Source organism: Juglans regia, chromosome 13 (assembly GCF_001411555.2).
Source record: "Juglans regia cultivar Chandler chromosome 13, Walnut 2.0, whole genome shotgun sequence".
Taxonomy (NCBI): Eukaryota; Viridiplantae; Streptophyta; class Magnoliopsida; order Fagales; family Juglandaceae; genus Juglans; species Juglans regia.
Window position 1 is genome coordinate 13,505,702 of NC_049913.1, and position 23,744 is coordinate 13,529,445.

Sequence of the window (23,744 nt, forward strand, 5' to 3'; positions counted from 1 at the left end):
GGTTGGCGTCGTGTTTACTTATTCAAATGTGAATGGTTCGACATCTCTGATTCCGAACGAGGGATACATCTGGAACAATATTTTACTCGTGTGAATATGTCTCAGACAGTTTCTAAGGACAACACTTTTGTTTTGGCGTACCAAGCTTCGCTGGTGTTTTACCTAAGAAATCGCAGCATTTATGGTGATTGGTATATAGTGCAAAAGGTCAAAGGTTGAATTGTCTAACAAGTCAACCTGTTTTGACCCGAAACCATTTATATCAAATTCAAATCTGCTAATTTTATGTCGTGTTCGTATTAAGTTCATAGGTCGTGTCATATATTGCCATCCATAACTGTGAGCACACCTTTCTCATATAATTGTTTTATACGAAATATACCATTTTATAAGCTACTCTTTTATTATATTTTCATTTATAAAAATGATACTATATCATATGAGTTCGTCCTCTCAATTTGACTGTTCTTGTATTTTTTTTTTTTTTTTTTACTTAATGATTAAAGAAGTGACTATTAGTATTTTTTTTCCTAAAAATGTTTGAAAAAAAGTTTAAAAAAATATACAATTTACACTAAAGGCAGACCCAATGGTCAAATATAGGCGGCATAGTAGCACAACCCTTTCATTTAAATATATTGATATGACATTATTTATCATTTTTATATAAAAAATAATTTAAAAACTGATAGACAATATTATATTAGCGAAAATTAAGTGAAATGCATGAGGTATAATTTCTAGTATTTTTCCAAGGAATTCTTTTCAAAATTTCAGAATTAAAACTTCAGAATTAAAACTTAATTTTGAAATAATGAAAATTACTATTAGCATAAAAAGAAAACGCTATTATTTTATAATATTAGAGTACTAGTAGTGGAATCAACAAAGTTTAACCAAATTTAACTAGAGAATTCACTTTTATAAATTTATCTAATCACTTTTCAATAACACCAAATAACAGACTTAACAAATCTATCACTATTCTATTAAAATATTGATTTCGATATTTTCATTTATTTTAATTCTAATTAATTCTAATTGTAATTTGAATATTTATTCATTATTTTATGGTTGTATTAAAGTTTATAGTTGTATTAATGTTTATTGTTGTATTAATATTTATTTTTATATTAATGTTTATTGTTGTATTAATTTTTAGTCATATATACAACAACTTGGTAAATATCTGACACAATAGAAACATCGAAAACGAACAACTTCAAGCCCAAGCATATTAAATCATCTCAAAAAATTGGAAGCCTGGTGAATTCGTGCTTCAAGGAATGCACGAAACAAAAGCATGAAGGAGATGAATTTTTTATGCCAAAATAATATTTTGGCCAGCAGTTGGGCTCAATAGATTTGGCTAGTAAAATTGATGAAAGCTAAAAATATTGTAGTTTTGTTGAGTCCACTATTAGTGCTTTTATAATTTTCTGATTAAAGCACTGGCATTAGACTAGCCAAATGTCAGTAAAATCCAAAATATAGCTAAGTTTGTATAAATGACATGTATTGAACTAGTTAAAAACTTTTAACTTAGACTTTGACCTGCAGTAACTCTAAATGAATTTCTAAAATTGGAGAGTCTCTATTTATCCATCAAATTCATATTTTATTCACAAATAATCAACGAGACTTTATTAAACTCTTCTTAAAACTTTTATTAGTAAACAAGGCTATATTATGTCCAGATTTTTTAAGAAATATTTTTTTGTAAACAAGGCTATATTATATTGGATAATTAGTTTGATATAAAAAATAGTTGAAAAATAATAATTTTTAATAAAAATTAAATTATTAATTAATATATGGAGTGTATTTGTAAAATATAAAAAAAATATCATTAAAATACATAATATTATATTATTATTTTGAATTTAAGATAGATAATTCAATGTGGATTAATATCTTCAATGACTTTGCCTTTAGCCAAAACCTCAACTTTTAGTCAAATTTTCGACATTATCAATGCTCTTACAACGGTCAAAATAGTATGACAAAAATGTGGCTTAATTGTTAGAAACTAGTTTCTAATAGGGATGGGCAGCGGGGTCACGTACCCTGCCCCTGTTCGCCCCGCTCCGCATGGAGAAGGCCTAGCTGGGGTGGGGGGCGGGATGACCTCAACAAGGCCCCGCCCTCCACTCCACTCTGCATATATAAATTTTTTTAATATTTATATATATAAATATATTGTATATATATATATATATACAATTTATTAAAGACTTGAAATTGTATTCAAGTCATTGGATTAGTTTGACCTCCTATATAAAGGTTGGCATAGAAGACTAAGATAATCTAAAATCTAACTCTAATTTGCTTAAGTTCTTTTTGTATTTATATATTTTAATTTATAATTTAAATTATATTATAATTTTGGTTTAAAAAAATATTTTTTGACCAAAAATTTTTTTTTTAGATCCAATGTGTTGGCGTAGGCAAGGGGGCTGGGCGAAAAAACTCCACCCACGCATGGTGCGGAGCGGGGTGTGGGTGGCGTGGAAGGGTACCCCCGCCCCACACCATGCGGATATTAGCCCTAGTTTCTAATGATTATTCAAGCCCTAATACATGAACAAAACTGTATTCAAAACCCTAATTAGGGATGTACAAAAAGGGGCAAAACCAGTCGTAACCGAGTCATGCCAGCTACTGGAGTATGAAACCGGCTGAAACTGGCAGGGAACCGGTCAGTCAGCAAATGCAATATCCCAAAATCGATGTTGGTCGGTTCTGTTCGGGTTTGAACCTGTTTAAAACTGCCGAACCTGCTAACCAAATATATATATATTTATTTATCTTTAAGTAAAACGATGTCCCTTAAGTTTAAGTGAAACGACGTCGTTTTACACATAACGAATGCAAAAAAGATATAAGTGAAACGACCGTCGTTTTACACGTAACGTATTAAAAAAATATATATAAGTCAAACGATGCCGTTCGGTATTAAATTAAACGCCATCGTTTGATTTTAGCCCGTCACCTTCCTCCTCCCTTCTTCTTCTTCGATTTCTCTCATTCTCTCTCATCTCCCAAACTATAGCTCTTTCTCTCTCTTCTCTTAGACGAACATCTACGCCATCGAGAACTGATCGAGAATCGTCAGAGAACTATCAAAATTGGTACGACCGGTATTTTTCCTCCCTATCAGCCGGTCCAGTCAGTTCTCCCGTAAAAATGACCTTCATCTGTCGGTGATGGTTTTTGTCAAAAGCCGCTATTGGTCAATTTTCACCCATAGCCCTAATCATTTCAGCATTAAAAATACATAATAATAATCATAATAACGTACAATATGTTTATCCTTGCGAAGTTTGCGTGTGTATATATATATATATATATATATATATGCGTGTATAATTTTTTTATAATTTTGTTTTAAATTGAGTTTAGTTTTATAAAATGATGTAATTTTTATAAATTATTTTATAAACATGACCCTCGCTTAAAATAAGATTATACAAAAAAGTATGAAAAGAGTTATATATATACATATCATATTCATCGTCTAAATTATGGAAAATTGCCATGTACATTGTACACTATTTTTTTTTTTTTGAATCAAAATATACCTCCAAATTTCATTACTAAGAGTCAATTACAACTTTGTCTTGTAGGACCAAACTGTACAGACCCTCAGGGCCATCTTCCATCCATATTACCTCTTCACTTACATTTAATGAAAACTTTGCTAAAAAATCAGCTACTTTGTTTGCTTCTCTAAAAGTATGAGTAACATGCCATTGAGGTCTATTGTGTAACAAACCCCGTATGTCTTCAATTGTCTGACCTCCCCACTCCCAGTTTTCTTCTCTGTTGTTTACAGCTTTGACAATGCTTAGAGCATCCCCTTCTAATTCAGCTTCACCTATCCGCAACTCATCACACATCTTCAGAGCTTTCCATAAAGCATTAGCCTCTGCTTGAGCTGCTGTCATGACACTTGAAAGTGGTATACATGCTGATAACAGAATGTCCCCTTCTTGATCTCGGAACACAATCCCAATTCCCATCCTCTTGCTACTTTTCAGAAAAGCAGCATCCCAATTTATCTTTGTCACCCCCTCCCTTGGTTTTTTCCATCTCACCTCCCTTCTTTCTACAATATTTCTTCTCGGGCATTCTGTATTATTTGCTGTCATGTACTCAATCCTTGTCATTTCAGCTTGCTGAAAAATACTAGCAGGACTATTAAAGCATGATTCAAATATAAACCTGTTTCTTCTTAACCAAATATTCCTCAAGACTATAGCAGACAAGTCCAATTCTTCCATGCTCAAAGATTGTGACATTTTCCTCCATACAAACCCAAAATCCACTTCTGCAGATGGCCATTTCTGAACTGGACTTCTTCTTTCTGCCCAAACATCCACTGCTGCAGCACAACTCCAGAGAACATGACAAATAGTTTCTTCATACTGATTGCATATAGGGCAGCAGGAGTTTTCGAGTATTTTCCTTTTAAACAAGTTCCTTCTAGTTGGAAGACAATTATTTAGAGCTTTCCAAATGAAGATTTTTGTAACCCCCGGGACTTTTAATCTCCAAATACCCTTCCACCCTTCATCTTCAAGAAAAGCCCTCGAGGATTCCCCTAGCAACCTTTTCCTCCTCTGCATTTCAAAGTGGTAAGCAGATTTCACATTAAAAACCCCACTCTTTGAAAACCACTTAAATATGTTTAGCTCACTCTTTATCCATATTCTCAACATTTACTTAAAGAGATGTGTGATCTATATGATACTACATCATATGTACAAAATAGATATTCCTAATAATGACTTCTATCTATATTTATTCATTTTTATAACATCTCTTTATAACTATAGATCTTCTCGAGATAAATAACTTAAACCTAAAATGCATCATTATTATCCCATATTATTTTTATTAGAAAATATATTTATAATCGTAAAATGCGTAAACGCCACGTAATCTCTTTAAAAAAATTTAATAAATATAAAATTTATATAAAATAATAATAATAATAATTTTTTAATAATAGATTTTATTTTTTTTAAATAATTATACAATATTTATGCAACAGCAGAACTCTAATCTTACTGACTTTTCCCGTCAACCCGATCACTGTCTCGTATTTTTCTTTAATTCCCTACGTTAAAGAACTTTCAACATAGTGATCTTCACGAGAAGTACCATTTAAGCTGGTTTATTTTCTTTCTCCACGTACGGAGTCTTCACGTAGCCATACTTAAATGATGTCTTTTAAGGTTTATTTTGTTATTTCTCCACATTAATATTTAAGTGCTTAGTTAGTGCATGCAAAATAATATTTAAGCTTCTGCTGTACGTCGAGCCTCATTATCGATTAATGTTTGTTATGGGTTTCTTACACAAATCTAATTACACAAATATTAATTAAAAAAATGCAAGCATTCATTGATTAATATAGTATATGAACTATATTTTATTCCAGACCGAAAGATTAAAGGTTTTCTAATATTCTAGCACCCAAATGCGGGGAAATTAATTAAATATACCTTAAAATACTCAAACGCAATATACTAAGAATTATTCATTAACTCACTAGATTTATGGATGAAAATTCATATTAATTTGGAGTTCAAATCATGATGTCAAGTACTCGATCGAGTTCATGTCCCATATGAATCAACCTTAACAGTAATCATTTAATTAATCAATGAGTTGTATCAGCTTCAAGTGATCTAATATATGTTATTTTCATGTATTAATGGATACGGTTAGTATTATGTCTCTGGTTTATGACAAAAGTTGTCACTTCTAAATATCAAAGGACATGTTTGGCTCGTATCAAAACCACTTCAAATCGTAAACAAATAAACTCTAATTTATTCCATAAAACAAGCACTTTAAAATCCTTAAGCTAATTATAAATTTGTTATTTCGTGTCAGAAGACAGATTATTCAAGTTGGGTTTGCGAATTATGATAAAAATTACAAACCCTTGTGTAATTATAAGAATTAGCCGATAATGACAAGTTAACTTCAACAAGGAAAAGAGATTTTTTAATCTAATTAAGCACTTAATCATGTGGAGAAATAAAATACCTTAAACGACAATGTTGCGGAAAAATTTTCCACGTGCGAGCGAGCTGGTGACGAGTCCCATGGGAGAGACATTGCAAAGCTCAAACTAAAAAACAAGAAATGGCGGACTAAACCATGGCATAATTAGTCAATCACGCACACCACATCATTTTGCTAATTCTGCTTCGAAAACAAGGATGTCCAACGTCTCTTGGATGTACAAGAAGCTGCCTAGCTAGCTTGTTTTTAAAATACTCTGTTTCCAGAACCATTGTTTTTATAAACAGTTTTGTCTTTGTATCCACTGCTCTCTCTCTCTCTCTCTCTCACAAATTCTAATTCTATATATGTACTGAAAAGCATAGACGTGAAATCAACCTCTGCAACTGCAAGGGCTCCATCAGAAGTTAGGGTCTCTCTCCTTCAGCTTTTAAGCCAACATGGCTGATGCACCCTTCCCAACCGTGGACAAATGTGCGTCAATCGGCCGAGAACAGCACACGGTGGTGGCTGACATGGATGGAACCTTGCTTAGAGGCCGTAGCTCTTTCCCTTACTTCGCTATTCTGGCCTTCGAGGTTGGTGGAGTTCTGAGGCTCCTATTCTTGCTCTTAGCTTCTCCACTAGCCGGACTTCTCTATTACTTTGTCTCAGAGTCTGCCGGGATTAAAGTTCTCATCTTTGCAACATTTTCCGGCGTGAGGGTATCGGAAATCGAGTCGGTGGCGCGTGCTGTGCTGCCAAAATTTTACTCGAGCGATCTCCACCCAGTAACATGGCGCGTCTTTTCTGCATGCGGACAACGGTACGTCCTCACTGCGAATCCAAGAATCATGGTGGAAGCGTTTCTGAAAGATTTCTTGGGAGCTGATTCGGTTTTGGGGACAGAGGTAGCAACTTACAGGGGTAGAGCGACCGGGTTTGTTCTTGAGCCAGGGATTCTTGTAGGGAAGAACAAGGCAGATGCTCTTAATAAAACTTTTGGAGAAACTCAGCCTGATATAGGCCTCGGGGATAGGCATACCGATGCTCCCTTTATGTCACTGTGCAAGGTTTGCCGCTATACATGACTCCTAATACAACACACTATTTTATGCATTAATTCATTTTATTTTCTTTCCTCTTGCATGTGGGTAATAATCAGATTAATTTATAAATAAGAGAATAATATGCATGGTCCCTCAAACTAATACCATCTAATTTGATCCTTCAAAGTATCGATTTTGACGATCACCGGCCTTGAACTTACCAAAATATTTAAATCTACCCTATATTAAAAAGTTTACAAAAATACCATTCATTAAGAATTAAAAAAATCAAAATAATTATCTTTTTTTTTTTGGGGTCGATATTTTTTATTTAGTATGACTATATTAATGCAAATTTTTTATAGTTTAGGTGTACGTACGTAATTGTCATAAGCGATATATAGTTTAGGGAGTAATTACTCGATTATATGTATTTTCCTGGATAATTAAATAATGGGATCAGAGACTGATTTTTTTTTATATAATAAAATAAGAAATAAGACATGCATGCTGATTGATAAAAATACATGCATGATTTTGTGTGGGAATTAATTAAGCTTCGACAGTAGGAAAAACATACTTCTTCTGATCTCTAGTTGAAATTTTGCATAATTTCTCTTAATTAATTTTGAGCTTCTACAATATATATATATAAGAGAAACAAAAATGCTAGATATACTTAAGAAAAATTTATAAAAAACTTAATTCTCCATATGTTAGTTATTAATACATTAAAAATCATAAAATTTAAAATTTAAAATTTAAATTTTAAAAGAAAACTAATAAAATGAATCATGTAAGTAAAAATATAAGTAAAACTGTAAGTACATGTATTACTATTCAGTTATGATATTTGTAATCGTAGAGTGCCGCACAATACCTTTAAACATAATTATTTTGAAAAATAGTAAAATTTATTATTTTAAAAAAAATTTGGTATTCTATATCTAATTGAGAAATATTTTACTTACAATTGAATTCAATACGTACGCAGGAGGCTTACATAGTGCCGCCCAAGCCAGACGTAAAGGCTGTGACCAGTGACAAGCTCCCCAAGCCCATAATCTTCCACGACGGCCGCCTCGTCCAAGAGCCGACTCCACTCATTGCACTGCTCACCATTCTCTGGATCCCCATAGGCTTCGTCCTTGCCTGTTTACGAATAGCCGCCGGAGCCCTCCTCCCCATGCCCCTTGTCTACTACGCTTTCTGGGCACTCGGCGTCCGTGTAACCATTAAAGGCACCCCTCCTCCTCCAGTCAAGAAATCCACGGGCCAGTCCGGTGTCCTCTTCATTTGCTCCCACCGAACCCTCCTCGACCCCATTTTCCTCTCCACCGCCCTCGGCCGCCCCATCCCTGCAGTCACCTACTCCGTTTCCCGACTCTCCGAGATAATCTCACCCATCAAGACAGTCCGGCTCAGTCGTGACCGAGTCGCAGACGCAGCCATGATAAAGAAACTTTTGGAAGAAGGCGACCTGGCAATATGCCCCGAGGGAACAACTTGCCGGGAACCATTCCTGCTGAGGTTCTCAGCTTTGTTTGCCGAACTGACGGACCATCTTGTACCGGTAGCCATGGTGAACCGGATGAGTATGTTTCACGGAACCACAGCTCGAGGGTGGAAAGGGATGGACCCATTTTACTTCTTCATGAATCCTAGCCCGGCATACGAGGTAACGTTTTTAAACAAGCTTCCATTGGAGCTAACAAGCAGTTCTGGGAAGTCCAGCCACGAGGTAGCAAATTACATACAGAGGGTGATCGCCGCAACTCTTTCCTATGAATGTACCAGCTTCACCAGGAAAGATAAGTACCGAGCGCTTGCTGGTAACGACGGGACTGTGGTTGAGAAGCCAGCACTTAAGGCCAACAAAGAAATGGGATGCTAAAATAAGATTGGAGAAAACCCGAGTGTTTTACAAGCTTTACCTTCTGTGTCCCGTCCAAACCTCTTGGTTGCATTGTTAATTTTAATTTCTAAAATTAAGAGTTGAAGAATATAGACATGCACGATCGAGGCGTGTACTTGTGGACAGAAGGTATATAAATAATATACACCGTATCAAAATGTAGCGTCTTTTTTGTTCGGGGAAATTAAGAAATGGTTCATGAAGTAGTTGATTTTCACAAATTATTGCCTGGTGTGTAATATTATCATAATTTCTTGTCTCAAGCTTTATAACATGCATGATAGCAATACATATTTCTGGAAAAGTACGAGAAAATAAAAGAAATTTTCAAGAAAAAGAAGTTAGTGTCATATATGTTAGTATTTAATGTAGAGCTGAGATTCTTATCTCATATTATCTAATTTTAATTAATAATCTTATTACTATTCATAAATCATCTCAATTTATTTCATCTCATCTCATTTAATTTTAATTAATAATTTTATTATTATTTATAAATCATCTCTACTTATCTTATTATATTATCCAAACGTACTAGCTCAATCACGAATATAATGCTGAGTACAGGCCCGGGATCACCTGGAAGCCTGGCTATCGTAAGATGATGAGAACATGGAAAAAAGATATGATCGAATATAATGGGGTCAAATTGAATTAAATTGTTTGGAGGGATAAGTTTTAATAAAGCAAAACAAAAAAAGGGCCAGATTAATAAAATAAAACAAAAAACATTAAAATCTCTGGTTTTTCGACTTTTCATTTTGAATTCATGACTCAATTAGAGTAATAAATCGTGTTTTTAGGTCGTGTTGTTCGTATCGTATTAAGTCATTAATATTCGATTATATAGATCAATCCGAACTCGATCCATTAAGCTAAACGTGTCAAACTCTAACTCAATCAATTTAAAAAACGGGTCATATCTTGTTACCCGTTTTGACTAATTTAATAATTAATTAGAAAGAAATTAACACAACACGATCCATTTAAACCCGCTTCATGTAAATGGGTTGAATTAACACACCATAACTCATTAGACCTGATTAACATAATTTCATATAAAAGTTAAAAATCTATATTTATTAGTAGCAATAATATCTTAAAAAACATATATTAATATTTTTCAAATTTTAACATATAATAAAACCAATATTACAAGCTATACAATAACAAATATGAGCATAAGTCTAAAATTACAATCTCAACAATAAAAAAAAATAAAAACATTAGTATGCTGAGAAATATCAATATTACAACCTAACAATAATAAAATTTAGATTTTGAAGTAAAATCAAAACGGATCAAAACGGGTTAATTTCGTGTTAAGCGGGTTGACTCGTTAATAAATTGTCTTAACGAGTGAACCCGTTTTTACCCGAATTCGTTAGCATCAAACTCAAACCCATTAATTTCGTGTCGTGTTCCTGTTGGATTCACGGGTCGTGTCACATATTGCCACTCTTAAACTCAATGCCCTCAAAACTCCAAAAACTCTACAGTAACAATCTAGTTGAGTAAGAGCATCCTTGGCTTAGCTGATGTTTGGAAACATGTTTCATCTCATATCATTTCATTTCATCTCATCTTAACTCACTTCATTTTCAAACAATATTCAAATACAAATATTTTCAAACTAATCATTATTACTTTCCCAAATTTCTAAATAAAAATAATTTAATTTTTTCAAACCTCAAAATAAAAAATAATATTAAAATATTATATCATAACAATATTTAAATTTTATAATATTTTTTATTTAATTTTTCCTCTCTCTTTTTCCAATACTCAATAAATACTTAACTCAAACTATATTACTACTATTCACAAACCATCTTATTACTATTCACAAAATTATCATCTCTACTCATTCCTCAAGCATCCTAGACATTTGGTCCTTTTACTCAATTTTGGCTTGATATTATCATAATTTACCTGCATAGAGGCTAGGGCTGTAAGACTATCAGTTCGATCGATTTGGACCAAAAAAATCGACCGGACCAATGGTCTTATTGGTCGTTTTCGGGGTGTGGTTTTTTTGGATCGGACCAAATCGAGACCAATTGAATGTATATATATTTTAAATATTTATATATATAATATATTATTTTATATAGTAGTTATATAAATTAATTATGTAATTTTCATTCAATGGATCACTATTGAACATATATATATATATATAAAATGTTAAAGAGATCACTTAATTTTAATTTTACTAATTAATTAAGTTTTTGTATTAACTTTTCTGTCAAGAAAAGGAAAAAGAGGAAAAAAAATATTCATGGACAGAATCTAATCGAATGGACCCATTGGGCCGATGGCAGTCCGGTCTAGCAAAAATGATGTATCAAAATTTTCAATTTGTGACCCTCTAAACTGGACCAGACTGATTACACCCCTATAGAGACAAAGTTAAATTGAAATGACTTTTAGTTACAGTGATTTGACATAGTTTTTTGGACCTATGTCTTTAGCAATAAGTTAAAAGAATAATAATACATGTACCATTTTTGTTATGATCTTTTATACAATTATATTTTAAAATAAAGATATTTATGTAAAATGATGTTATTTTTATAAGTTATTTTATAAAAATGTCCATTATTTAAAATATAATTATATGAAAAATTATAAATAAAACTGTATGTCTATCATTTTCAAAATTTAAAACTATTATTTTCTCTATTCATATGAATTCATAACGTTGTACCGGACCCCATTTTCATCGTCTCAACGTCCATGCATACACATATTGTAACGTCCTAATGAAAGGTCCAAACTATATGGTTTATACTTCAAAATGACTAGTCAATAATACAATTGGAGCTCCATTGGAACCTTATAAAGAGCAAGAACTTCTCCTTCCCAAGCAATGTGGAATCTCATATACCACCTATCCTTATCCATATCTTATGGAGTATCACAATCTACCCTCTTAAATTTTCAACGTTCTCGTCGAGCCTATCCATTATCGGTGGCACGGCTCAAGTCTCACATTTATGGTTGAGATAGTCTCTAATACCATTTGTAACGTTTCAATAGAAGGTTCAAACCATATGACCTATACTCCAAAAAGAATAGTCAATAATACAATTGAAGCCCCATTGAAACCTTATAAAGAGCAAGAAATTCTCATTTCCAAGCAATGTGAGATGTCATACACCATCTACTCTTATCCATATCTTATGGGGTATCATACATATATTGTTAAATCTACCCATAAGTAAATTTGTGTATATATTGTTGAATTTAATTCCCCATCTGAATTGGCTTCAAAAATTGGTTAAGAAATTCTGCATTAAAAATGAAAGTAAAAATAAAAAAGTATATAAAATAAATATGTATTAAGAAAGTAGATAAAATAATAATAATAATAATAATAATAATAATAATTTATTATTATAAAGAGTGATGATTAATTCAACGTGGGATTCAAGTTTTGAGTGGATAATCAAAGGCTAAAAAGTGACACATTAGCCAAATTTTAGCTAAAACTTTGCCTAAACCAATTCTAATGCGCTGACTGGTGATGTACCAGATATAAAATATTTAAAACAAAAATTGCAGAGAATAATGTTGTATTTCTCAGTGAATTGTTTACAAGATGTGTGAGTATAATATACAAAGTATGCTAGCAAAATGAATCCCATGATTTGTGAGAATATTAATTTTACAAAGTTGACTTTCCATTTATGCATGTCTCGACAGGCTGTATGGAATCTTCAGGATTATCTAATATGGCTAAAGTTAGGGATCTAGTTGAAGTTCTGGGATATTTATGTTCTTATGCTGGAGTCATGAGATCTATGTTAACATCCCCCCTCAAGCTCATAGGGAGGGCACGAATCAAGAGCTTGTCATGCAAATGAAGAAATTGAGCTGAGGAGAGAGTCTGGGTGAAAATGTCAGCCAGTTGAGCATGAGTGGAGATGTGCTTGATGATAACATCCTTACGGAGCACCTCACGAATGAAGTGGTAATCCATTTCAATGTGTCTCGTACGAGCATGGAACACGGGATTAGAAGCAAGAGAGAGAGCTCTAGAGTTATCACTCCAAATGGTAGGAGGCGAGTTGATGGATATGCGAAGGTCATGAAGTAACAAGTTTTCCATGTCTGCAGTTATGTGAGTGTTGGCTCCATTATCAGCCAGCTAGGTTTGATCTCCTTGTTTGGAATTGGACTGAGCAGCAATGGTAGCAAGTTGGGAAAGGGATGCCGACCTTGATAGGAGTAGTCCATTCTATGAAAGCAATCCAAGGCTTGTTGTCCATTTTTGCCACAAATTTGGAAATGTGCTTGATGTTAAGATATAAAATAATAAAATCTACCTCTTCCCATCAACTTAAGCTTTTGGGACAAGTGGTGATTTCACATGGTATTATAGCAGAGATCCTGAGTTCGAACCCTGACTCTATACTATATCCCATTTAATTAAATATTCCACTTGTTGGGCCTATTCATTGAGAGAAGTCTGACCCACAAGTGAGGGAGAGTGTTAAGATATAAAATAATAAAATCTATCTCTTTCCATTAGTTTAAGTTTTTGGAACAAGTGGTAATTTCACAATTGATGTTAGATGAGTAACTACGAGAATTGGAGGAAGGTCGAGAAGCATAATTTGTGGAGGGTGCAAAAGTAGGTTTTCCCTTAGAGGATTGTCGGGAGGAGTTGCCATTTGAGGACCATTGAGAAAATTTATTATTTTTAAAATCAGTTTTTGCTTATTGGTATACAAAAGTTTAGGACCATTAAGAAATTTAAAATAGAGATTGCAGAGAATAATGTTGTATTTCTTAATGAATTGTTTACAGGATGTGTGAGTATTATATACAGAGTATGCTAGCAAAATGAATCCCATGATTGGTGAGAATATTAATTTTACAAAGTCGATTGTCCATTTATGCATGTATCGACAGCCTGTATGGAATCTGCAGGATTATGATCTGATATGGCTAAAGTTAGGGATCTTGCTGAAGTTCTGGGATATTTACGTCCTTGTGCTGAAGTCATGGGGTCTATGTTAACACCAAAGAGCATCGGCAAGCTGTCAAAGCTTGCTCCACTTGCCCCTGCATGAAAATAGATTATTGAAGTCCCTCCCCCTCCACGCCTTGAAAGCTAAAAGATCTGAAAACGCTATCTCTTATATGAAAGTGAAATGGTAATGTCCTATATAGCATTACTCCTAACCCATTTTGGTTGGTTGTGGGTTTGCAAAAGCTTGATCTTTCAAAAGCAATTCTTGAGTGAGGGAAAATCCCCGATCATTGATCGACCAATATAATAGCCATTTCAGTTATGTGCTCAGACAACAACTTTCTTGGGAGCAAACCCATGTTCCGGTCAAATGCAATGTCTTGGCTTTCTAAGGTTGCAAAATAAGAGTCTTAACCAGAAGGAAGGATACCCCCAGGCCCCCAGCTTTGGATATCCATATCTGGTCTCCCTGCAAATAGTTTCTCTGCAAATAACCACCTTGGTCGACCGTGATGATTTAACATGATATGGTTTTAAACTTTTTGGTATGACTGTGATTTGACACAATTTCCTCTATCTTTGGAGAACTTAATAGCTATATCTGGCAAATTCCAAAATCAGTAAGTTAAGTTTGGCGTAATTTGATTCAAGTAAGGGCCACTGCCTTATGAGATGTCATCCCTCCAAAATCTTCAACACTTGAATATCTTTAGTTCAACCTTTTAAATCTCTCCATCATCCTCCAGTGGCTGGCAGTCGGCAGAATTGCCTCGTGGAATGAGAATCCAATGCAAAATCCCAGATTTCTTGCAAACTACTCGGAAGTCCAATTCAGGAACTGGACTTCATCAGTTGAGCATGCATCTCTCTAGAAACATTCCCGTATGGCTTGGAAACCTCATTAAATCTATCTAGGAACTCAGTAGAGTCAAATATCCCTGGCTCGATCGGTTACACGCTTGCATGATTTGGGTGTGATTGATCTCCACTCAAATAAAGCTAACGAGCACCATAAACCAAGTTTTCCTTATAGGGCAGAGGTTTCCTAATGGATCAGTGTGTGTCTGTGTGTATTTAAGCAGGTCCATCGGTACAAGAACACAACGTGGCTATCAGTTTCCTCATATTATCACAACTTTTTGGAAGGTAGATTACGTTAGTGCTGGTATGTTTTGCACGGGTGATTTGTTTAGTTTAATGTATAGGTGGTTTTTTTATTTGTTTAGCTTATTGTCTAGATTTTTTATTATATTAGTGTTGACGCATGGGATGGTCTTTTTGAATATCTGTAAATCCCAAGTGTCTTGTTTATTATCACGGTTTTCCTCCGCCATAAGTGATGACTATTAATAAAATTGGAGTGCTGTCCTCTTCTAAAAAAATAAAAATAAATAAATAACAGAATACGTTAGTGCTGTTGATATATATCATTGTATCCAGAAAATTATAAATGCTTGTTCACTTCAAAAACTATATTCCCCACGTTTCAATGTGTCAAAGACCAGAAAGAACATTTATTCAACTTAGGAATCATGACTGCCTAAGTTATAAATGATACACAACGAAGGATCGAATATGCGTACTTAATCTGTGACTTTTACAAGAGTTACAAATTAGGCAAATGAAAAACCTGTCTTTTGTGCTTCTCAGACTAGTCACTATATTGTTTGGGTAAGATTTCATCCATTTCCATCACAACATCTGGCAGTATAGCTATGATCACTACATAGACCCATCTACTCTTTCGCTCTCTCTGGACCAGAGATGTTTTTGAGCAACGGTCATGCACCAATTTGCATGCCAGTGAACATAGAGATCATCGGAGAGGGAATGCTTTTACCATTTGTGAAAATTGCATGGAGTACGTCCTTACGCTTGTGATTCATGCACAGTTGCTGCCTTCATTTGTTGCAGATGACGGGAAAATATGAATTTAGATCACTTAGGATTCAGAGTTTCTACAACACCTCTAGAGCTTTTAGAATAGGAGAAAGATAGACACATGAAGTGAGCCTCACAACATATGTCTATCTCTCTCCCATGTTAGGCTCTCCTAAGGGATCTGAATCCAGAAAGTATACAAACAAGCACAAAATGCAACAGAAATTCTCAGAAATTAGCCTTCGTTAATTATTAACGTTGTCTTACACTGTTAATGTACTTGGTAGTAATCTTAAGGGGGCTATTGACTAAGCCCCAGTTGCTGGTAATTTGTGTAGTCAATTCCATTTAGTCGTATACAACATAAGACCTGCTCTGGCAACTCTTCAGCTTTGTTCGCCTGTTTTAGAATTCATAGATAACGTATGGATGAATAGAGCTTTTAGATAGCCAGCATCAAAACCAAATTAACATTATAAAAGGGAAGTCTTTTTCTTGGGGGGAAAATCCATGGCAGAGGAAAAAAAAGACTTGCCTGAATTGTGAGGCCAACATCCAAGATGCAGTGCTTTAGTCTGTCTAGGAATACCTCAAACCCTTTCCTAGAGATATAACTGAATCTGTGCATATCTAAATCAATCTCGAAGTAATTTTCTCCCTGTAACCAAAGAAGCAAAGGGAAAAGATATGTCAGTAATATTATTCTTTTGTTATCTGATATGATTTGGATGTTGTCAAATAGATTTTTAAAGAAAACACTCAGAACTGAGACCGGATTAAATGGTTTTACATACTGAATTGTACAAAGACTGGCATACTCGCTCACACATTTGAGTAACTTTTATCATTATGTAGAACACGATGAATTATATCCAAAAACTCCTAGAATATACTTTCCACAATCTACAACTGAGTGTGCTTGCTTGCTTGATATATCTAGTGATGCAAACCTTATAATTAATATACAAGATCAGAGGCTGCACATGGCTCGGGACCCCATTTAAAAAAATGCTCTAAATTCCTTTCAATATTTAAAAACAGATCTTAGTAAATGCAAGTCAAAACTGCAAAAGACATTCACTGATTTCCACACCTGATTTAGATCATCTTTAGCTTCACTAAAAGGGAAGAAATCCATGAATTTAATACGGAATTACAGTAACGATGAACTAGCTAGATGGATGCAAACTTACTGAGTAGAACTCATGTTGAGGACGTGAAAGAACAGGCTTTTCATTGTAAGCATGCATAATCTTCCGCTCTGGCGCACTCAAATGAAGATCTTCCACATTTACAACACGGCCCAATATCTTCAGCCTTTCCCGAAAAGGTACATTTGTATCCATAGGAAAACCTTTGACCTTTTCAACTTCATCGTCCATGAACCTCTGTTTTAGAAAACAAGGATGTGAAACAATGAATCATACATCATGAGCGAGAATTGAAAATTACTTCCCTCTTATTATAAGTTCTTGAAGTCTTATTGAACATAAACGGGGAAGATACTGTCAGACAGAAAGCACCACAGGGAAATTTCAATGTGCCTCAAGTTAACAGATAGCATTTTCAAATTTAAAAATGCTACTCTATAAGAAGAATGCATTAGTGTGAAATTATAAGGCTTATCTTCTCATTATAAGAATCAACATGACTAGAATGCAAAGTTCATTAATGCTCCATCTTTTTTCTTTTCTTTTCTTTTCATTTTGGTGGTAACACATGCTCTCCTCTTACTCTGATATATTCTTGAAAATTGGATGGAAGCTCCTTTGAGTAATTATCAGAGAGCTTGAAGTATAAAACGAAACTCATTCCCTCTCCATCAGTTTCACCCTGAAAAAGTGCGGGAGGGTACAAGGGTATCTGTAAAGTCCATGAATACCAGTATCAGAATATATGAAGAAATAATTGAAAGAATTTTATCTCATGCAAGTATGCAGTAAGAAACTTCGACTGGTATTAAAGTTTAAACAGTTCAAAAGCCCATGCCTGTTAGAGGCTCAAGGAAACTTTCCCTAATTCTATGTTATAAACATATTTCAGGACCCAGTCACTAAAAGAAAAAGTACTTCCATGGTTTGAGATGCTTGGCTAAGGAACATGACATACATAGATACAGTGTTTTGAGGATGTTGGGAAAAAATGAAAACAAGCAGGAAACTTGTAGAGTGAAAAGTGTGATCCCTTTCCTTCCTCCACCAGAAAGAAAAATGAGGCTGTCAAATATGGTTTGTTCATGTGCAACAAAAACTATGATTACCAATAAGAACTAGAGCAGGGAATAATAATGCCACAAGAACAAGGAAAGTAAACAGAAAATTTGGGGTTGGGGGGTTGCTTCCACTCCTTTAGGAGACTAGAATGGGTTTTATATTCTAGTTTATTTAGGGCTTTGTTTGAGTTAGCTTTTAAATGAAGAAACTGGTAGAATGCAAGCCTTGTTAATTTCATGAATGAACTGAAGGTATCTAGATTAACTACCCACCCCATCTCGATTATAAATGCAATAACAATGAACAAATTTAATAACCCAAAAAAAAAAAATTTACTACACTCGCAACTTTTGAACCTGAAATATAATAAAACTTAAGATACCCAGAGAAGGGTGATAACAAGGAAGATGTATTTTCCATAGTGGGGTACAGGGATGGGTTGGATAGGTCTAAAGCTGGAATCCTGCTTGGCCAGAACAGTGAAAGACACAAATATTACTCTCCAATGGCGATGTTGTTTTCACAGACTAAAAACTATCAGTTCTTCAAAATATGTTTTGAACTGCAATTGAAAAAAATAGTTTGTCTAACTTTTGAAGACACAAGCTGGACTGACTGCAAAGTGCAAAGATTTGCAAAGGCCGTATCTACAACAGGGTCAAGCTTATGAGGAGCTTTAACACCATCTTCACCCTCTAGCCCTTAAAATCAATAAAAGGAGACAAACATGCACATATGGCATGCTCACAACATAGAGTGCAATCAAAAGAAGTTATACCTGGACATTTACAACGAGGATAGGTGGGAGGTTTCCGGAAGAATTAATAACAGGTAGCTCAACAAAACGAGCAATATGCTCTATTTTCCGCTGAGATAAAAATACATCAACACCAAAGGGATAATATGCAGCATAATTGGGAGCAAAATCCTTCTTCTTGTCCCTGTCACATAAAAGACCAATTTCCAAGTGAAATTGTTAACGCAAAAAACTCAATTAATAAGGTATCCAAGTAGAAAAGTCACTTTCTTGGACTTTTACAAACTTTGCATATAAGTTCATGCTTGCTTCAATACAAGAACTAGGTTAATATGTAAACATTGTATATGCAGTTATGTGTGTGTATGCACATGCCTGTAATTTTGCACATGCTTGCATATATAAAGCAACTAATCAGAGTCTTACCTAAGATAATTCAAACCCCGAACTTTGAAAGTATTAGGATCAATAGATGACCAAGAATCAAACATTTTCTTTTCTATTGGGCAAAAAGGTACTTGGGAACCTGCTATTGGTCTTTGTAGAAGCATTTTCGAGGAAACTGAAATCATACAAAGAGATAATAAGTTAAAGTGATTAAATTCACACATTATACTTCTTTCTAAAGGGCGCAAATTGCTTAAAATGTAGCACTGCTAATCATGAAAATAAAAGTACCCATAAGAGTGTGCATGTATATATGTATGTGCATATGTCTGTATAACTAAGCATTATCAATATCAGTATGATTTAAGCAGGGAAGGAAGAATTTGGAGTGGAGAATAAACTGATTAATAAAATCAAATTACTAATGAACTATGATATACTGCACTCTGACAGAGTATAACAAACTGCACTTTCATATGATCTAAACGATATCCTACCAATACAAATATGTATTTTCCTATTGTATCCACGTTTTCATCCAAATGATATAATGTATCAAAAAGTTGAGAGTTTTGATACTCACGTAGAGTGCTATCTGCATTTCCTTCTTTCCATTTGAAGGAAAGTTTCAAGGTTCCCTTTTTTCTTAAACTTGGTGGACTAGAGCTCAATGATCTTCTCTTTTCAACAGAGGGAACAGTGGATGGAAGACAAGGTAAACAGTTGCTTGGAAGAATCCCACAATTGTCTAACATTCCTTCCTCCTTGCCAGGACTTCCCTCCAGGGATGAGGAGATTTCATTGAGGAATACAGGTCGGTTTGCTTCATTTGAACTTCCATCACGTTTTGATTGTGAATCAACATCATCCAAATTCAAGACTTGAACATTCGAGGTTTTAGAAACCTCACCAACAGAGTTATACGCCGAATTCCTCGACAAAACCCCTGGTTTATGCATATGACTGCTGGAAGAAGTTTGATGGTTATTGACACTATAGTCTCCATGATTGGCATCTCTCAGAGATGAAAAACTTGATCTGGCTACACCTTCAAAGCTACTCAGATCTGCAGAAGACATCTGTAGATATCAGTGGTGTGCAGAAGTCAACCTTAGAAAAGTCAACTATAAACATATATCATCTATTAGGACGAGGAAAAGAAATCTCATACATAAAATCGATTATGAATATGGAAAGGATCATACCATCTGGAACACTTTGGTAATCTTCATCACAATCAGACTCCAAAATTGCTACTGAATCAAACCATGCCTCTTCAGTGCTTCCTGCTTATGAATTAAATTGAACAGAAACGGGGAAATGATATAAGAAAAATTGCAGAATTTGACAATGAGATGCTTACAAAAAAAATTATGGACCTAAAATTTATGTTGAGAAAAACCCGTTCAGAAGAAAAATAGAGAGGAACAATAAAGCAAACGACCTACAATAAAAATTCAATTTATATGATGCTTTGGAAAAAAAAAAAACCAAATTTTTTTTCCTTTCCGGGGAATAGAAGCAAAGGATCATGCTCCAATATCTTCCAAGTGACTGATGAGTAGTTTTGTTGGAGCAGTCAATAAGCATCATAGAGTACAGATTAGTATTTCAGCAGCATTTAAACAATTGAAAGGACTACGAATAAATAATGATCATGAGATAGATCTCTAAGGACTATAACCCGCCTAAAACAAGTGTCCCAATAAAAAATAGATTTGAGGTGTAGATCCTGAACTGATCTCAATGCAACTTAGCTTTGAACTTCTTCAATTGGAACAACTCATGTCATTGTAAATGTTTTCTGATTCCCCTAACATTCCTGATCCATTTAGTCTTTATCTTTGGAAATGTTGTCACTGCAAGCAACGCCAATGTCACATCCTAAAGAAGCTCCACCTTTCTAAATCATTACCTCATGTTACATGCACACCGCAAAATATTTACATTCTCGGCTGTTTACTTAGCAAGCCACCAACATTATCAACTTTCTTTGCATAATCAGCAACAACAGTAGTTATATGGTTAATATTAATAACGCATTCAAAGTTCAACAACACCATCTTGTAGGTATTTACTTACAATGACTGCTACTTGCCCAAAACTATTGCAACATTTCAAAACTTCAACACCAAAGTCTCTTAGACAGGCTAACCATGTTTCTTCTAGATCCAAGCACTTAAACTTCAGAACCAACGCGAGTTTCTTTCAATATCAAACTGTAAGGTGTCTTCTGCAAGTAACCTCCGCAAAAGACTATTTCTGGTTCCTGGCACATCATCCAATGCTGAGATGGGCGGGCTGCCAAACATGTTGCTTACAAATTCAACAAGAGAACTTCAGAACCAAAAATCCAGAAGATAAACCCAAAGAAATCTCTCTTGGAAATAATATCGAATTGGTACTTAATCATTATAACCTCAGGCCGGGGCGGCGTGGAGACCATTTTTTGTGCTTAACAAGGCAATTAGCCTGGATATAGACTCTCAAAAGCCCCTACTGAAGCCCACTAGTTATCAAGCTATAATTGCTAAACATCAGACTTTCACTTAGATATTCTAATCTCCCAGTTAAACTGAAGCCCACTAGTTATCAAGCTATAATTGCTAAACATCAGACTTTCACTTGGATATTCTAATCTCGCAGTTAAGAAGAATGTAAGCCAAGAAGGTGATCTATCTCCTCCAGCTCTCAAGAACAATCAAATTCATAAAAACTGCCACTGGGTCAATGTTGAATTAAAGTCTAACCTCCTCCTAATAAACTACATTCTCTTTAGTTATCAAATTGACCAGAAAGAACTCGAATTTATCCGCAAACTACAGACAATTTGCAAGTAAAGAACACTGTAGATAACTCCGATCTTATGGGAAAGATCTAGCTCACAACCCCTATGAAAAGAATATCTTGCTTTGCATAAAGCTCAAAGCAGAAGGCAATAACTACTAATTTACGTATTCTTTACCCCAGGACACTATCATCACGCAACGCAATAATTGCCCCGCTTTTAGAAGGAAATGACACTTCTTCACGAAACTCTCCCCCTTTTACACAATCGTACATTTCATGCTAAACAGATTAACTGCCTCAACACCATTTCCAAAAGCTATACAATACAAAACCTGCCTTCTAATCCAAATCATAGACGCATCCATCCAACAAAAACAATCCACAGCGGAACTCATCAAACAAATCCACTAAAATAACGAACCCAGATTTAAACTTAACAAGAATAAAAGTAATAATTAAACCCCAAAAAAATGCTCTTCGTTTTACAACTTCCATGAAAGATCATGAGAGAGAGAGAGAGAGAGAGAGAGGGGGGGACCTTGGAAAGTGGGGTTGTTGTAGGATCGATCAGAGGTAGGAGGCCTATCAACCTTGTCTTGTGATCGCTCAGACAACCGAGAAGGAACTCTTTGTTTGAATACTGCTCTCCTCCTTTTACGGGTCTTGTTCTTGGAGGACCTCAATCTCCCTCCCACGCAACCCTCAGGCGTGGACATGCACGCCCCCATATCTCTCCTCTCTGATCAATCACGCCCTGCAGTCACCACCATTACCTCCTTTAACAGAATAAACAAATTTAGAGAGAGGAATAGACGGTGAATTCTAGTGAGAGAGAGAGAGTTAAAGCTTAAGCTACCGTTCGTAAAAATTCTGTCTTTTTTTCGCTCTTTAAATTCGGGTTCGCAGAAAAAGCAAAGCTTTCTATTAATGTTTTTTATTCATTAAAGTGGGTTAAATGGCAGGAACAGGGAAGGTAGTCGTTGTTGTTGGCAGCGTAAGGTATCAAATATTGGCAATAGTGGGAGGGGGGGAGGTTGTGGGTGGGACCGACGTGTGGGTGGCTAAAATCTCTGGGTCAGCGAACCTGTGGGAGTCTGTCACCCAGTTCGTGGATGTGCTTTGTTGGGAAGCTTTGACCGTCTACGATTTGTATCTGACGACGTCGTTGTTGTCGTCGTCGTCGTTGTCGTCTTCTTACTTTCACCTACAACTGTTATCCCTTCATCATCCATCTTTGTTTCGTTTTACATTCTATAACCAGCCCGAATGTGTCTGTCAGATCAAAAGGCTGTGCAACAAACAATCTCGTCAACCACAACATGGTCGGCCATATCTGTGATTACGAGGAGGGCCGCAAATTATCAGCAATCCAAAAGAAAATAAGAATCAAGATGCCTCAGAGTTTGTGTTCAATTTGTTTAATGCTAGACAAATTTTATTCCACTCTAAACTGACACAAACTCTAAGAAATATAAATTAAAAATATATATATTATTTTATTTTAAGTGCTATCTATTGAACGGGGATTATAATTATTATGTATATATAATTTTGATAATATCGTTCATGGGTAAATAGTGCGGACTATAGGTATTGATCGTATTTTTTAATAATAATTTTGAACGAAAATTACTAATTAGATCAAACAACTCATTTCTATTGAAATTCACATATTTATCATATTATATGATAATATGTCTATTTCTTTTAAAAATGAAAGACGGGCTGCCGAGAGGCGTTCTCAAGAGTTCTC

At 34.8% G+C, this 23,744-nt stretch overlaps 2 protein-coding genes across 6 annotated transcripts; one reads left to right on the plus strand and one right to left on the minus strand.

Annotated features, from left to right (window-relative positions):
- Window positions 1-6,479: 6,479 nt before the first annotated feature.
- On the plus strand, window positions 6,480-8,961 carry LOC108989403 (glycerol-3-phosphate acyltransferase RAM2-like). Its single transcript, XM_018962979.2, has 2 exons — window positions 6,480-7,091; window positions 8,062-8,961. Exons 1-2 carry the CDS (start codon window positions 6,480-6,482, stop codon window positions 8,959-8,961), a joined length of 1,512 nt encoding a protein of 503 aa, XP_018818524.1.
- A 6,446-nt stretch (window positions 8,962-15,407) lies between these two features.
- On the minus strand, window positions 15,408-23,333 carry LOC108989402. Of its 5 annotated transcripts, none has more exons than XM_035684846.1 (10): window positions 23,076-23,333; window positions 22,530-22,745; window positions 20,407-20,490; window positions 19,785-20,267; window positions 19,241-19,376; window positions 18,836-18,998; window positions 17,579-17,707; window positions 17,038-17,232; window positions 16,380-16,502; window positions 15,408-16,244 (listed from the first exon to the last, which is right to left on the minus strand). In XM_035684846.1, exons 2-10 carry the CDS (start codon window positions 22,717-22,719, stop codon window positions 16,146-16,148), a joined length of 1,602 nt encoding a protein of 533 aa, XP_035540739.1. In that variant the 5' UTR covers window positions 22,720-22,745; window positions 23,076-23,333; the 3' UTR covers window positions 15,408-16,145. The 5 variants fall into 5 exon arrangements, with proteins under 5 accessions (XP_035540739.1, XP_035540738.1, XP_035540737.1 ...); XM_035684845.1 differs by lacking the exon at window positions 23,076-23,333 and adding an exon at window positions 22,848-22,949; XM_035684844.1 differs by lacking the exon at window positions 23,076-23,333 and adding an exon at window positions 22,848-22,939 and having other exon boundaries at window positions 22,530-22,767.
- Between the last annotated feature and the right edge of the window lie 411 nt (window positions 23,334-23,744).